Source organism: Typopeltis vanoorti, chromosome 7, assembly GCF_054136105.1.
Source record: "Typopeltis vanoorti isolate ZY-2024b chromosome 7, IOZ_Tvanoo_1.0, whole genome shotgun sequence".
NCBI classification, from domain to species: Eukaryota; Metazoa; Arthropoda; class Arachnida; order Uropygi; family Thelyphonidae; genus Typopeltis; species Typopeltis vanoorti.
In genome coordinates this window covers 13,035,019-13,052,233 of record NC_143555.1, presented here as the reverse complement: position 1 = coordinate 13,052,233, position 17,215 = coordinate 13,035,019, and the positions used below count along the sequence as shown (strand labels likewise).

Here is a 17,215-nt window from a genome sequence, read left to right as displayed (position 1 = left end):
GTTCACAAGTTTCTTTTAAGGGAGCAGAATGAGTGACTTGAACGAAAGCAAAAATATTGTCATTTTGTGGCAGAACAGTTTTCACGATTCTTTTGGATGAATTTTTCATTGCCTTCTCCTTGCTTAGGCCATATACTTCACGCCTAAACTAGTGATCTGATACGAATTCATTTTTCACATCTCCACCAACGAAATGAAGTCCCTGTTGAACAACCAGGTTCTTAATTTTTGGTCTCGATCCTATAGACTTTTATCGCTTACCAGAAATTTGTTCTGTGTGACCTGTTGAGGTTCACTATTGGTTTCAGATTTAGTAAGAGTTGCATTCATTGGTTAATGTATTAAACTTATTAAGTTTAATCTTATTACGTAATTGTGGTGGTGGTAGAGATTAGTTCTCATGAGTCAACAAACCGTATGACTGACGAAAGATTTGGATGTAAAATGCCTTTTTCCTACTGTTCCTTGCTTGTTGATAAAGTAAAAAATAACTATCTTCATCACTTTTCGGTTCACTACACACCGTCGGAAAGCAAAAGGACTGAGTTTGTTATCATCTGTTTATTTCCCCGATTGCACAAAATATTTTTTGACAAATTCTATAAATGTTTTATGCCAGAAAAAAATTATAAACAAAAGTGTATTCGAATGACACGACCTAGCAATGTTCTAATGCATACATACTTAAGTCACGTACCAATTTTATTTTTCGTTATTTATATACACACACACACACACACACACACACACACACACACACACACACACACACACACACAGTATATAATAGTGTGAATAATCAGTACGAGTAAATGATGCTCATTGCCGTATTCAGTTTACCAGATGAAGGCTAAACCTTTCGAGATGATGTGGACTGCGTAGATCTGCACCATTAATATATATAGGAGTACAACAAGCAAGCGTATTCAATATTTTTTTTTAAAGCGAAGCTTTCGTCCCTGTAAAGATACTTATTTTGTATTGCACGGCCGATGTGCGGCAACGACTTGCGTTAATATACAACAATACTAGTTGAAGAATTTCGATTCTTAAATCTACCTTTTTGCTCTAAAATGCTTATAAATATTTTTAAATTCTGCGCTCTAAAATATTTTAGAGCGTAGAATTTAAAATGAAACGTTTATTTTTTTTCCAACACGTCTGGGTTCTTTATTAAGCATTATAATATTTTTTTTAAAAAATAAATTAAGAAGTATATTTACCAGTTAGAGAAAAGACGTATTTTGTAAAATGAACACCGGCAGTCAAAATTGAAATTGTTTATATTTTGCTACGTATAATTCACAGAATGTGCTGGAAATAAAATACACGATTATAAGTGTTTAAAAATAATTCAGTTTTTTTTTTTTTTTTGTAAGCACTTTCCCGTGTGTCTCCTTGAGGAAACCACCAGTAGTCTCCCATCAAATTAGCATTTTATATTTACTTGGATCGTTTCTCTATTAGCCTGACCGAACCATTCACGCTAATTGTCATTGACTGCACCAAGAATTTTCGGTAAACAGTCCAGTAGAATGAAAGATATGAATCTTCAGTTATTTTCTGGCTCCTCCAATCTCGTGATACTTGATTATGATAATAATAATCTCGTGATAATAATACTTTATTATTGTTGATCAACTAGTTCTTTATCGACTATAAAGAACTAATTTCTGGTTTTTAGCTTTAATAATAAAGCTTAATTTAATCCCGGTTGTTGTAAAACCTTTCAATAATATTTTTGAATGATTTCCAGATTTCTATTTCAGTGAGGCCCTTGGAATTCTTCATATTTGAATACTTCCATAATTTGAGCTCGAACCCTTTTTTTTTCTTTTTTTTTTAGTCGACTTCCGAAAATTTTGGATATCTTGGGGATAGATACTGAAATGTAGATCCATTTTTATCTCTTGTTTTAACAAAGTTTTTCACGAGTAATATGCATGGTGAAAGTAATATTTTCGTGGATCAACAAGGGATTTTGTTTTACCCTTTGTTTCTGTTGTAAATGTTTACGACAAACCATATTTTCTTGTATTACATACTGCCATTATTCTGCTGTTACATAAGTACAAAAATGCAGTTGTGTTTTTAAATCCATTCCCAAAACACTAACGCAATTACTACTTTTATATCCACAAATATTCCAGTGGTATTCTTTATACTTGTAATACTATACTTTTTATCATCTTAGACATACTTTCATGTCGACGTTATATCTACTGCATGTGCGCTGGAAATTTTTCCGTTAATATTATGCATCAAAAGCTCCTTTAATTTTTTAATGAATCTACAAAACAATCGCTAATCTTTTGTTAAAAAACTACATTCGTTTTCCTATAAAAAAAAGAGATCTGTGTCATGACAGTAACATATTCCATTCTTAATCTTAGAATATGAACCTGCTATTTTGCTTGTACATGTAAATGCAGATATTTTCAAGTAGGTAATGAGTTTCCCTGTTGAAAATGAGATCTCAGCAGTTCAGATTTATTAATAAATTTAAAGATCTCACATGATCGTTTAATTCCTTCTGTTTCGATAACCCTGTTGAGCACTTTATAAATACATATTTGGATCTCTACAGTGTGCTGTAAACTGTACATTTAGTTCATGGCAAACAAATCCTCTCCGCCCTTACCAAGCCAACGGGCATAAAACCATCAGACGAGAAAATATCTAGGAGTGAACTAGGAAAATCCACACCTCTGTGGTACTAAATACCACTAGGCCGAAGATGAGTTTCATCATTTGATGCGATGCCACGATTTTGTTTATGGGATTTAAACATTTACTTTTTCTTATTTTTTCCAGTCTGCAACATGAATGGTATTTGCAAAGTTGCATTATGTTATGGAGAGGCTCGCGTTTCTTTTCCAGGTTGTAGCTTTAAAACGGCTATATACGTAGACCGGCTGCTAGATAGTATGTGTACTGTACTGAATGTAATGATCCTGGTACGCTAACGAATAATCTTGCTACCACGATTTTGAGAGTTATATCTGGAAGGAGTCCGTGTTGTGGTATGTGTTTTGGTGAGGGGGGACGGAGGTAATTGCCTACATTCGAAGTATATCATTGATATGTAGGATGCCTGGTTTACTCAGTGGTGGAGCACAAATGCAGCAATCTAGAAATCCGATTTATAACTTTGCATAGACAGTTCTGCACAGACACAAGAATCAAAGCATCATATGGTTGGAGTGACCTGGGTTTGAAAGGTATTTAGAACCAAGTAATTTTCATAGGATTCTTTCATGTCCGTATCAGCTGGTCTGCTATGGAGGTAGTGGCATAGTTCCCCTTGTAAAACAGACGAACTAACCAGTAAACTCTCAACTGACAGAACGAGGTGCTTATAACCTTGGTCGCCTTGTATTAGCAATAAACGCCAACACTATTCTCTTTCCGGAATCTCTCAGTGCACAATCTGTCAAAATCACTAATAATTTTCTTCATCCTACCAGTTTGTTATTAATAACAACCTTCATTATAAATTTTTGTTGAATTTTCTAAACATATCACAGTATAAGATTAAGCTTATCTTCAGCAATATCGATATTTACAGACTATATAAGACGAGCATTAACAAAGAAAAAATAATTCGATACTAATTATACTCAGCGGTTGAAGCCTGTTGCTATTAAGATATAACTATTTTAAAGATGGCTTACAACTCATCTCTCCCACGATGTTTTAACACCTCCCCACCGAATGCAAAACTATGACAAATACATTCGATGTTCACTACAACTTGAAGTTCTCTTTCCAGGTGTAATACATGAGTTAAGCAGTTCCTTGGAGAATGAACTGCATTCTGCTTATAGCGATTGTTAATTCGTATTTATCGTTTATCTTGTAAATTGTATTTTCGCGTGTTGTAGTTAAATCTTGTTTTTTCATCATGTAAACAGTAATTCAATCAGCATATAAATGATATCCTTTGAATACTTTAGAGTAGGCGAGGTAATATACGCTATTGGATCAAAAAAAAAAAAACTCCCTTTGCTAAAAAGCATAAAAGGTATTTTCCAGTAATTTAAATTGTGACCTAACGAAAGTACACACGAAGATAATTTATTATTATTATTATTACGTGACACCGCAAACGACTTATCGCAGGGGGGTACTCCACATCTCGCAACTCAATTGGCTGCTCCGTGTTTCGGTGTATATTGCAAGATCAAAAATACGCGTAATATCGTTTAGTTGGTTGCTTATTTATCTTGAGTTGGTTAAAGAAAAAATTTCCATGATGTGTCCCTTATGAATGAATTAAATAAACATTTCAATTCTTGTTTCCCCAGTGTTTGGCTCTACTTGTCTCGAATACCAATTGGTTAATCGTAAGTTGCTGTTCATCTTGAAGTCAAGTCGTAATCAACTGGTATGCAACTCCTCAAGTATAAAAATCAAGTTAAATATAAAAAAATGCATAAATTATGAATGTTTGTTTTATTTTTACTGTCACACGCCACGTTGTGTGTATTTGTGGGATGGGTAGTTTGTGTATATATATATATATATATAATTCATGAATTTTAGCTGCAAGTAAGTTTGGTGATGGAATGCATCCACCAACTGTTGATACAAAAAAGTCATGCCCCAGTTGTATTCAAAACCACAGACTATTGGTTGAGGGAGGAACCACCAGGCCTGAGTATGGCCGATTGTTATGAAGAGAGCTATAATAATTACCATAGGCACACAAAGTTTGTGTGCCTATGGTAACCTTAACTCCATCAGAAAATACAGACAAGAGCTTCAAACTTTCTGAGTAGCTTCATGTTCACCATGAGAAGGATTGTAACAAATAGAATTGATACCGTCCTAGGAAACATTACCCTGAAAGAATAAAAATATTTTCTTTGTTTTTTTAGAGCGACGTTTATGCTGATTTCTGTTTTCCGGATATTGTGCTCATACAAAACTATTATACAGTTGTAGTAAAATATAAAATAACTAACAAAGTCAAATTTGTAATTGTGTATTAGCTGTAAACGTTTGAAGATCACTCTCACTTGAAGAACACCTCTTTGAATTTATTTAGCGAATCCAACGGGGAATTATGGCAAACTATTTCCTTACTTTTGGGAGGAATAGAGGAGTTCCTTCAAGAATCGTCTTGTCCGCATTCATCCAGTGACTAACTGAATTTTCCAGCAAAGTTGTCTTTGACTCAGATATTTCCATTAATTTAAACCTATAATAATAAATGAGTAATGTCTAAATAGGCTGCCATAATTTAGCTGAAAATGAATGCAGGATCTTCAGAATTTGGCAGCAACTTCAGGTTTACAACAAGAATTGTAGCGTTAATTGTAACCAACATCCACTACGGGTGTTTGGGGTTTAGAAACTCATTTCTCTTACTAATTTAATTTATTATCTTTTGAATTTCCGTTGCGTTCTATGTCTATTCAGAAATTATGGGTGCTACTTCATTTAGCAAATAGGTATATTGTGTGTTTTGTTTCTCATAACCTGAACAGGATGATCAGTACTTTAATATCACAGTATTATTTTTGTTCGTAAATTGCGTATGTTCTACTTGGCCGTTTTGTCTGGTCGAGGGATGAAATTAAAAGGATAATTATCTGGGGTAATGAAAGTGGCGTTAGAGGACTTGTTTCATTTATCATAATATATAAGCAAAGTCGTAGTTAAATAACTGTTGATACTCCTTATTGTTAATGTTGTGGATAATATTTAGATGTTGTAGAGATGTCTGAAATAAAACTATAATTTGCATGATAAAACTTAGTACTACTTAAAACGAGGCGGACAGTGCTTTGAAGGAAAGAAGTTGGATTTTTTTTTAAATGTGCTATCTTCCTGCTTGAAATAGTCTCTTGAAATAGCTGATGTCCGTGGTGTAAAGTGTTCCGCAATAACAAGAATATGACAGCTGGTGCTCGAGGGGACAGTTGGAAAATTACTGTGCTAAAACACATTGAAGTCTTCTACGTAGTAAGGGATCCCGTGCTTGGAGCAGAATAATGAATTAATGTTTGCACTTAACAAGTTATCCGGTTTGTTGATTGGGATGAAGCTTTATTAAAGCTACACTCGATTGCAAGTATTACATTTGAGATTTGCGCTGCTTTCAGACAATATCTTAGAGATCCTAGTTGAAACTAATGTGGTTATTTAATGGATTATAGACTGGGTTTTCCTGCTCGTTCAAAGTAAAGTGGATATTAGATATATATTCTCTTTTCTGTATCTGAATACATCGCTGTGCTGTACCATTGATCATTTCCATGAATCTTAAATTATTAACGGATGCCGTTATCTATAATGTCAATTGATAATTTCAGATTTCAGCTTCAGGAATGAGACAGTCACTTCATTATATTCCAAAATATCAATCATCCTAGCTGATGATTGATATTTTAATTCCTGTTCGGTATATAATGGGTTTATATTGACTGTGAGGAAATATTCAATGTTTCTCTCATAGTCAAGGACCTTCCGTGGAACTGGTGAGTGTTCAGTTCTTATTGTTAGATGTTAAAATCGTAAAACAGAGCTCAGGTATATAGCCTTGTTTTCCACGATTACTGTGGAAAACAAGTAAATCGGAAGTAAGCCATTGCTCCATATATTAGTAATAAGCCCTAGCTTTAATTCCAGATTTGGAACTTTTGATGAGACTATTTTGATCATTTATCGATAGCCCTAGAGATCGCGATGGCGTTTAAGTCACCAAGGAAGATATATGAAGATCTTGGTGACAGCAGTAGAGGAGATAGAAAACACTTATCTAGTGGCTCATACACTATTATGGTATTGTCTGAGGCGGGAATAGTTAACAAAAAATGTTATTGTGACTGTTTACAGAGATCACTTACTATCTCTCAGTGTTTCTCTATATGAAAATATTCACTCCTTAGATAGAGTGATCAACCGATGCCACCAGTTCATAGCCAAGTATCCCTAGTTTTAAGGTGCTTGTGGTTAGCAGTGTTAATCTCTTGAAGGGAAACATCAGTTGATATTTCTCCTAGGAGTCTACCTAGTATTCATTCTCTCTCTCTCTCCTGAGATTGAGTTAATAATTGAGGAACAGCAGTGAAAAGATTGGAAAACTTAAGACGGGGAGCTGTATCCCGATATTAAATTTATTTGCTGTGAAGTCCAAATGGACAGTACAGCTCCATCTATTTATGTGCTATTTAGGATTAACCAGAATGCACAAACGCAGTCAATCTGCATTCCAAATCACACTACGTTTTCCTTCTCTTTCCTTGTCAGCAACTGCACATTAACAATAAAACTTAACATGCCATTCAGGTAATATTAATCTTCATTTTCGCATGAAGAATAACTTTGTGTGATTTATCCTGATCAAAGTAATTAAAATTACGCCGTTTTTCCAAAAATTACGCAGACATCTGTGCTGTAAAAACCTTAATACTGTTGGCTCACCGCTATAGGTGACTCGCATGGGTAGAATTTCTACTAAATTCTTTGACAAAAGTAGCATTCGTTACCTGAGTGAAAGTCGATGTCTTCAAATTGCTCTCGAATTTCAACCTATAGAATCTTATAGGTATTTTATAAGATTCAGGTTGGGACTGTGTGTTGGCTAGTCTGATCTTTTGCACTCCCATTCATGCCGCCTCAGCATTTGTAGTATAACATGACGTAGTATCATGTTGCTACTCATCTAGGCTGTTTTCATAGAATCGCACAGTGTATGGCAAAACAGACTTGTCCAGAATATTAATTATATTTTCTGTTCAATGCTATGAACGGTTTCAGATCAAACTAGACGAAGCCTCTCCATACCACAACGCCCCCACTGGAAATATGGGATGATACAAACGTTCTCTGGCACTGTACAGTGCCAGATCATGTTTGTTTTGGCTTATACGCAACACATGGGAGTACGAATGAGAGAAACGCACAACCCTTTTCAGCACTTTCCTATTGTTTTTGTCAGTTTATGCCTATCTGCCTGTTTCTTGGATGTTATCATAGGCTATCATAGTAGTCATCGAACTCGCTTCTCTTGTCTTTATACAGTACTGAAAATGAGGTGTTTCCTCATTCCTAGTACTGGCAGTAGATGACAGTGATTATCGACTACTGTTTTTAAACATACCCCATTTCCAGTTTTGTATAAAGACAAAAGTAGTCAGTTCATCACTAATATTTGAGAAAAATTGGCGACATGTTTTTATTTTTGCATTATGACGTCGATGTTTATGTTCTATTATAATCTCAAGAATTTGTACAGCATTAAAAAGCAAATGACTATCTCTTGAAGCCTGCTTTCGTATGTTTTTATTAAAACAATATTTAATACATTAATATAAATAATACACTAACAATCATATAAACACTAAATATACAATTCTAGGATAAAATTCAGTAATGGTAGTGCATGCATTGATTCACATACCATTATAATTATGAAATTTCAATTACTCGAGTATCCATGGTGCTTCAGAATGTTGCAATTGGAATCAAAGGCATTAAAGTGATCCGTCCATTTGCAACATGTACACTAAAATTTCTTAAATAACGATTGAAATCATAGGTGAAAATTTCCACTAATTCTCACAATTTCTTAATAATATGGCGTGATCAATTAGTCGAATGCCTTCTGTACCTCTATAAAATAGCTGAATTTTTTATCTTGTTAATACCATTATAAATGAGTTCATAAAATTTTAGGCAAGCTTATTCAAGTGTTCCTTTATCGAATGTTTCATTATCCTTTATTTAGTTTAAAAATTATGAATTTAAAAGTTATGAATTCTCTGAGAAGGATTTGTTTATGTGAAGGAGAAATTTTGAATGGTATTTAGCAAAAGTGTATCATTTTGGCAGTCACTCTCATACTCTGTGGCTTTGGTGCTGTTTACCATGCTTATAATTAGTTGTAAGTTCATGTGCCGAGATTTCGGTAGAAATTTGAACTTTAATCCTTTCAAGCAATTAAGGTTCGAGCCATCCATTTGATGATCTGCAACATCACTACCGCCGATTACAAAAAACCTGTTCATGTAATTTATTGTAATTTTCAGGTTAGTTTAATTGGGACATGCTTTCTGCTTACGTTGCTTATCAAGAAGTGAATCCGCTGTATAGCATTAAATACGTACTTCTATCACAATACTTTACTTTTGAATGATATAATCACGTAATCACAAGAAAGATATTTATTTAACCAAATATTTCGGTCTGGAAATAGCAGAACATCGTCAGTGGTATTACAAGAACAGTTTAAAAAATGCTAGAATACTAACAATAGATCGTTAAAATTAGAAAACGCCGCGTGATGTTATATCACTAAGTGTGAAACGGAATGTTTTGAAATAGAAACATGATTGAATTTGCTATTAAAAAAAATTAATTAATGAGTAATCTTGATTAGACTTTCCCAGATTTTTGATATAGATATACAGTCATTACGATTCAGGTTGGGACGATGGAGCAAGGCCTCCACGCTTTCCTTGAACAAACGTTAACCTATAACGGGATCTATGTAAGAGGCGAGTCCTGGACCAAAGGATGCTGTGGTCAGTTTCAATCCCGTGTTGAGCCAATCCAGACTTTTCAGGTTTGTTGTGAAGAATGGTGGATTGATGTTCTTGGATTCTTTTTTCAAGAGAACGTCCAGTCTGTCCAAAATAAGAGAGATCACAGTTGCACGGAATTTGATAAACTCCAGGAAGAGATAAAGTTGAGCGTTTGTCTTTAGGAGAAGGAAAATGAGAAGACAATTTGTTAATAGGTGAATACGTAGCTGTTAACTCATATTTCTTCAGAATTCTTGCGATAGGTTCTGAAATACCGGAGATATAAGGAATAGGCACTCGACGTGTTGAAACTTTGTTGTTTTGTGGAGGATTATAAGAATTGAGAAGATGTTGAGTACTTTTTTCAGAAAAGCCATTGAGTTTCATGTGTTGTTGGATAGTAGAAAGTTCTTTCTGTAGATAATCAAAAGTAGAACAATTAGTTTTGGCTCTTCTGATGAGGCATTTTATAATTCCTGTTTTTTGACGTGGATGATGGGCTGATTCTTTAAGAATATAACGACCTGTGAACGTTGGTTTCCTGTATACTGTAGTTGTAAGAATATTTGAACTTTATGCGATGATGCAAATATTTCCAGACCGAAATATTTGGTTAAATAAATATCTTTCTTGTGATTACGTGATTATATCACTCAGTCGTATGTCGCAAGTATTCTTGAAACAACAAATTCTTATACTTTACTTTTGCACACATCACATCATCCGCTTCAGAATAAGGTAAATATCCCGTAAACAATGAAATTTCAATATTAGTAATATAAATGCAGCAATAAAATTTGAAAATATCAGTATGTTGGCTTGTTCACCAAGCCTAATTAGGCTTGGTGAACCGACCAAATATATTTTATGCTATTAGATAAGAATTCGTGCTTTTTTTATTTTTTTCTTTTACTAGTGAAAAGGTAAACAGAAGTTCGAGCAGATGTAATCGAAGTCTCACATATTGGTTCTCCCTATACTTTTAACCCAGCTCTGAAGAACAAACTTAAACTCCCACTAAGTAGTAGTATGACGCCAAGATGAAAATCATTTCTACCTAAAGCTTAAAGGTTACCATCTAAAGTACATCTTCATGAATCTTCATCTAAATGAATATTTCTCCCACTATTTTATCTAGAAATGCACAGATTTGTGTCACAACAGCAGTAAACGTCGACACAAGGATCTGCCTAGTGTAACTAATAACTCCGCACTTAGCAAGAGATTGTGGGCTCATTCAAGTGTGCACCTTAGAGGAACCTTGTATTCTCTGCTTTAACTCATACATGTGGAACTCATTGTGATGTTAAATTTAAATAATAGAAATTATTTAAATGGATCTTGCCATCTGGATCTAGAGATGTCGACTGAGCGAGAACCATTATATATGCAACTTCTGTTTGCTTCCACTTGATTCTTAATAAGAATTTTCATTTGATATGCATGTGAAAGATAATAAAGTAGTTTAATATATTTTGGAGAAAACTGTATAACCATCAAATGATTTTTTTTTTTGCTCTCCGCAGGTAGAAGATGCAATGCTTATGTTTGATAAACAGACCAATAGGCACAGAGGTAAAGTTGCTTTCGACTTTCATTTTCGATAGTAAATAAAAAAAAAATTATCGCGGATTTTTCTATATATATATATATATATATTTATTTATTAATTTATTTATTCATATATATATTTTTAAAAAAAATTAATGACTAGAACTGAGGTTTAAATAAAAAAAACTTTAATTACCCTACTAGCTTATGCTTCATCAGGTGTGAGATAAATATATAAATAGTAACCAATCTAAGGAATTATTTTTTTTTTAAACACAGAGTAACGTATCTAATAATGAAAAGAATAAAGACAATAATAAATACGTTACTCTGTGTTTTAAAAAAAAACAATTCCTTTAGATTGGTTAATGGCATTTATATGTTTATCTCACACCTGATGAAGTCTAAGCTAGTAGTGTAATTCAAGTTTTTTATTTAAATAAAAAACTTGAATTACACTACTTTTCTCCATTAACCAATCTAAAGGAATTTTTTAAAACACAGAGTAACGTATTTATTATTGTCTTTATTCTTTTCATTATTAGATACGTTACTCTGTGTTTAAAAAAAAAATAATTCCTTAGATTGGTTACTATTTATATATTTATCTCACACCTGATGAAGCCTAAGCTAGTAGTGTAATTAAAGTTTTTTTATTTAAATCTCGGTTCTAGTCATTAAATTTTTTTAAATATGATATCAAACCGAGTAAATCTTCAATCAAACATTTATTATTATTAAGAGAGACCTCCAGGGAGTCAGGGACTCATCGATGGAAGCCACATGCTACACGCACCAGCTATTCCTTATTCTTGAATTCATTCACACTGCTTGCACAAACAACATCCAGTGGCAATCCATTCCAATTACGCACCACCCTCTGAGAGAAAAATCTAGCCTTCGCCCCCTTCTTGTCAGCCTTCATTATCAGCTTCCAAGGATGCCGTTTTTTCCTTTCCCCACCCTCCATAAATTGAAAAATTCCATCAATTGAAATCCTGTATGACTCTTTTAGAAGGTTGTAAGTCTCAATCATATCACCACTCTTCGCAATCCGCAGTCTACAAATTCTCAATCTGTCTTCATAATCGGTATTCCACAATCCTGATATCATTTTCAACACTCTCCTTTGCTCTCTCTCTCCAGTATATCAGAATCGCAATGGAAACCAGGAGACGAGATGTTCGCAAAATAGTCCAAGTGAGGTCTTATCAGGGCATTGTAAAGAGGCAAAATGACATCTTTATCTTTACATGTGAATATTCGTTTCAGCATCGCAATTATCTTTTGAACTGTATTGTATTTGCAATCTTTGCTGCATGGCTCCTGAACTTCAACTTCATATCTACTAATTATTCCAAGTTCCCTAGTCTCATTAGTTTCATCAAGCATAATCCCACCAATATAATACGACATTGGATATCTAATCACGCCAAGGTAAATGACTTTGCATTTACTGACATTGAACTGACACCCATTTTCCCGTGCCCACAATTCCAGCCTATTTAGAGCATTCTGCAAGTACTGCATATCAGCAGTATTCCTGATTACCCTACCTATCTTTGCATCATCAGCAAATAGCTGTATGTCGCTTGTGAAATCCTTTCCAATATCATTAATGTATAGATTGAATAATAGTGGGCCAAGCACTAATCCTTCTGGTGCACCACTGTTTTTTTTTTTTTTTTTGTACTGGTTATAGGCAGTACTACCCTTACATCACGTCCAGACTTGATATAGGCCTAAGCCTTTACAAGTGTTTTATCCTGTGCCTGTTCTAGTTATCATTGTAGTCATTCTCTGGTGGCAATGCCATGCCACCAGAGTGTGTGCCCTGTAGGGCCCTCAAGGAAAGCACTTTTATATCCTTCTGCGTAAGCCCAAGCTGATTTAAGAATAACCAAAATTATGGCTTACTAGATCTTGGTGTTCTTGGTTATTCTTATAATAGTTTACCTTATTATTATGACTATAGGCTAGTGGGCGCCCTGTTCCCACCACCTGGGCATCAACTACCCAAACGTCGCCATCTCTTTTAATCACTTAAATCTTCCAGACTCACATCCCCCATATACCACTTTTTGATATCTGTTCAGTCAGCCAGCCATCCTCTTATCCACGCTAATATTCTATAACCCAAATCCCATATTCTCCAATTTATGCAACAATCGACCATGCTGTATTCTGTCAAAAGCCTTAGCAAAATCCAAAAGAGTCATGGTGTATCCCTTCCCCTTGTTTAGATCAATGGTAACATTGTTGTAGAATGTGAGCAAGTTGCTGAAACATGACCTTCCCTTAGTAAACCCATGTTACTCATTGCAAAGTAGAGATTCACTGTCAACCCATTTCTGAATGCGAGCCCTAACTAGTTTTTCCAAAATCTTATCGCCACTCCTGAGATACTAATTAGTCGATAGTCGGATAAATTGGTGTTTGCACTACCCTTGTGCAATGGAATTACCATACATTCTTTCCATTCCTGCGGAATCTTTCCTGTTCTGAGATTCATATTAAACAGCCCGGTCAAAGGAATAGCCAGTTCAGCTGAACACTCTTTTAGTACACGTGCTGATATCCATAGTCCGTATTACTGATTTCTTATTCAGTTTGTGCAACAGCTCTAATACCTCGTCCTCATCCAGTAAAGATATATAGTGAAAACAAATCCTAGATTCAAGAACCCACGTAAACTTACTGAAAGTGATTGGAGATTGCCAGAATAAGTTGCTGTGCGTTCCTGCAATCGTACATTAGCAAGTTCTCTCAACTAAAATTTCAGTTCTTACAAAATTATAAATGTTTGAGCCTGAATTTAATCTTGGTTTTCCTGGACTGTGTACAAGACAAACATCACCCCAACAATGCATCTGTTCGACTTGCATGGTGCACAACTCGTCGTAATTGGAAAATAAGTAATGGGATGAGAAGTGACGATTGTGATGCACCACACCTTAAATAAACCAAGCAAATGAACGTGATTGGATATGCGTGCTAGAGGAACACTATTCACCAAGGCGTATTATTCCATAAGTGGTAAAAATGCAGGGATGTTTTTCCAAGTATGAACTAAGATTCCTTATCGTAATGCCAAGAAATATGAGCGCCGAAAGTAAATTGATATTCCTGATAATTCTGTGTTGTCGGTACTGCGGGGACTTCGTAAAACCATGCTATTGAGTATCAACATGATAATGCACTGTTATACTGCAAGAGTTGTGAAGACATGATTTTTATGAAATAAGTCAAAGACCAAATTGGCCAGTTTTAAAATGGTTCGAGGAGAATAGTGGAATTGTAGTGTAATCTTGGATGATGCGGTATATGGAAGTAACTGTTGAAGAGGCACATAACAGATACCGAATGTCTCTGTGTTTGGAGGAGTTGCTAGGAACAGGTGGTGTATCATTAATTAGTTCGTTTCCTTTTTTGGAACGATTTTCCCCAAAACATTGGGAACAATGTTTTAGGGTACTCATCCCATCATGCGTGGGATGAGTACGCTTTATTGAGATCCATTTGGAATTTGTAGAGGGAAAAATCGTCGTTTCTGCGAGAAGTAGCTCCTGGAGCAAAAGAGTTCTATAAAGTTTACTTATGTCTTTTCTACATGTATTTCTCTGACGCTCTTCGGCCGATCTAGCATTCATTATTTGTCTTCTTTCTACCAAGTCTATTAAAAATAAATGTTGGATGCCCATCCTTTTATGATCCAAATGTAGACCCTACAAATATGCCTCTATTTTCTGTAGCAGCCTTCTTCATGTAGTTTTCTCAACAGCTATAACTTTCAGCCATTCGAGAAAAATATGAATGTGGTTTCTTCTTTCCTAACCTCTGCCTACACATGATACTGCTAACATCACAACCCTTCGTATGTGGGATTCCCATTTTAAAAAAATAAATGATTTTATATCCAATATGAAAAATTCCCCATTGGCTTGCGATGGAGGACACCCCTCCTCTTTACCTTCGAGAATAGCTGTTACGTCTAAATTTACAATCTTTTACACTTGATTGTAGGCAGCTCATTGCATATCTTGGAGGAAATTTGCCGTTGTCCTCGTCATGCTCATTTTCGAATAATCACTCAAAGTGTTGAAGGCTTTAAATGACATTTTATTGAAGTAGACAATGTTTATACTTAGTCAGTTAGTGGCCATTTGATCGGTTCTGTTATTTTTTCCTTCTTCATTTTACTAGTAGCGAAAGTCATGTCATTATCACTTATAAAAGATTACTCCTATTTGGGAAAAAAGCCTAAGTCTCTTCCTTCGTGTATACAATTTGAATTTTTCCCCAGCAAGTGACACATAACCCTAAAATCTGCACAGCATATAAAATCTTCATCTAATTGCTGTGCGTTTTCCAATCAAATAGACAAAATAAACCCATTACTGCACATGATTGCAAACATTCTTAGAAATATGTTTATAGAGCTTAGTTTGTCCATTTAGCATCGTTTATATTTGGATAAATAGCGTGATTACATTTGTCTCCTTTAAGTTATTTTAGTATCACTTATTGTTTTTAAGATTTTTTTTGCTGTTGTTCATAAGCAATATTACTTATGTATCATCTTTCGCAATGCCTAGTCGTGTGATATTATTTTTAATGGAGAGTGCTAAGTTTATTATAGGTGAATCCTGTAACCTGTTGTCATCATAGCGTAGCATGGTATATCGTATAACTCACGTAGCATGGTGACTTTCTGGTATGAAGAATAGGGATTCCATACCAGCATTGTTGGACGTGTGGATAGCGTCCAATTGAAGATGTTGGGAAAGCCTTTTTGAAAAGGTGGCAGACGATTTTATCACTCGGTAGGAGTCCACTGCCATGCTTATTGAAAGACTAAAACGTCTTAAAAAGTTCATATATGGTCTCCAGAGAGACGTCGGATTATCTAACATTTTTATCACCTACCATGATAACGCACTACAGGTTTTAGCCTATTACGAGTGGGGCTGAAATCGCCGTTCTGAAAAGTCGTTTGATAATTCCGATTGGATAGAAATTAATAATATTATACATATCATTAAATTGAGATAATATAATCGAGATTAATCTTTTAAAAATGCAGTCTGCATATTTATTTTTCTTTCTTTTTTTTAAAGGGGGTTAATCTCTGTTAGTTTTATGCACCATAGTCATTTTTATTCAGTCGTCCTATTTTCTCCCTGTTAATAAGTATGCTTCTCAATTGCGCATGCTCTTTAACTTCATGCCGCTCTCTAATCGCCCTCACCTATACTGCATTTCATGTTTTTATTTATTTATTTAATTTTCGTTAAACAGTTGACATTTTTTTGTATTTATTGTTATGCCCGTTTCGTCAAGAGCAAAATATGTCACCTTCTGAAACTTTTCTTTGGGTTCCAGTCGATTTTCTAATACGACCTTATTTCTTTCACCGAATTCATGTTATTTTATCAAATATATTTCAGTATGAAATCCTAAATCCTTGAAACCATATAATGCTTTAAAAAAATTATGAGCTGTTTATATATTAACAATTCTGTGAAAACCAGTTTCAGTGTTTACTTATGGAAGTGAAACATGGGCAACAACTAAAAAACAGGAAGACGGGCTGCGTGTTTCCCAAAGAGCATTGTAGAGAAGAATGATACACATAACAAAAAGAGATAGAATAAGAAATACTAGAATCAGCGAGATGACTGGAGTAGAAGATAATGTGAAGTGTCGTAAAGCATATAAATAGAAATTGGCTGGCGATATTAGTAGACTGGCAGACGAAAAGTGGACAGAATTAAGTACTGAGTGGATACCAAGTGAAGGAAAGGTCGCCAAAGAATTAGATGGAGAGATGATCTACATAGACTAGACATTGGTTAGTTAAGGGGAAGGCCTATGTCCAGCAATGGATGGAAAGAGACCAAAGAAGAAGAAGAAAATCTAGATACTGCAAACTGGTTAAGCTTCTTTGTCATTCTCACATACGAAAGGCTGGAAACTCATGTGATATTTTTTTTTATTTCCAAGGATAGGAACGAGTTACATAATCCAGGAAATCCTGCCCTAGTACGACCATACATTTAACTTTTTACAAGCCACGGCAGATGAGAAATATGATAGTATCCCACTGGGCGATAGAACTCTTCTGTCAGCTA

The 17,215-nt window shown here is 34.8% G+C and overlaps 1 protein-coding gene across 9 annotated transcripts in view; it reads left to right on the top strand.

Moving 5' to 3' along the window:
• The window catches only part of LOC150104491 (RNA-binding protein Musashi homolog Rbp6-like), a 768,426-nt gene that overhangs the window by 373,756 nt on the left and 377,455 nt on the right, over nucleotides 1-17,215 (top strand). For all 9 annotated transcript variants that reach the window (XM_090395177.1, XM_090395182.1, XM_090395176.1 and 6 more), the window contains exon 7: nucleotides 11,060-11,108. In XM_090395177.1, the coding sequence (XP_090251303.1) occupies nucleotides 11,060-11,108 (49 nt within the window). The remainder of the gene's footprint in view (nucleotides 1-11,059; nucleotides 11,109-17,215) is intronic.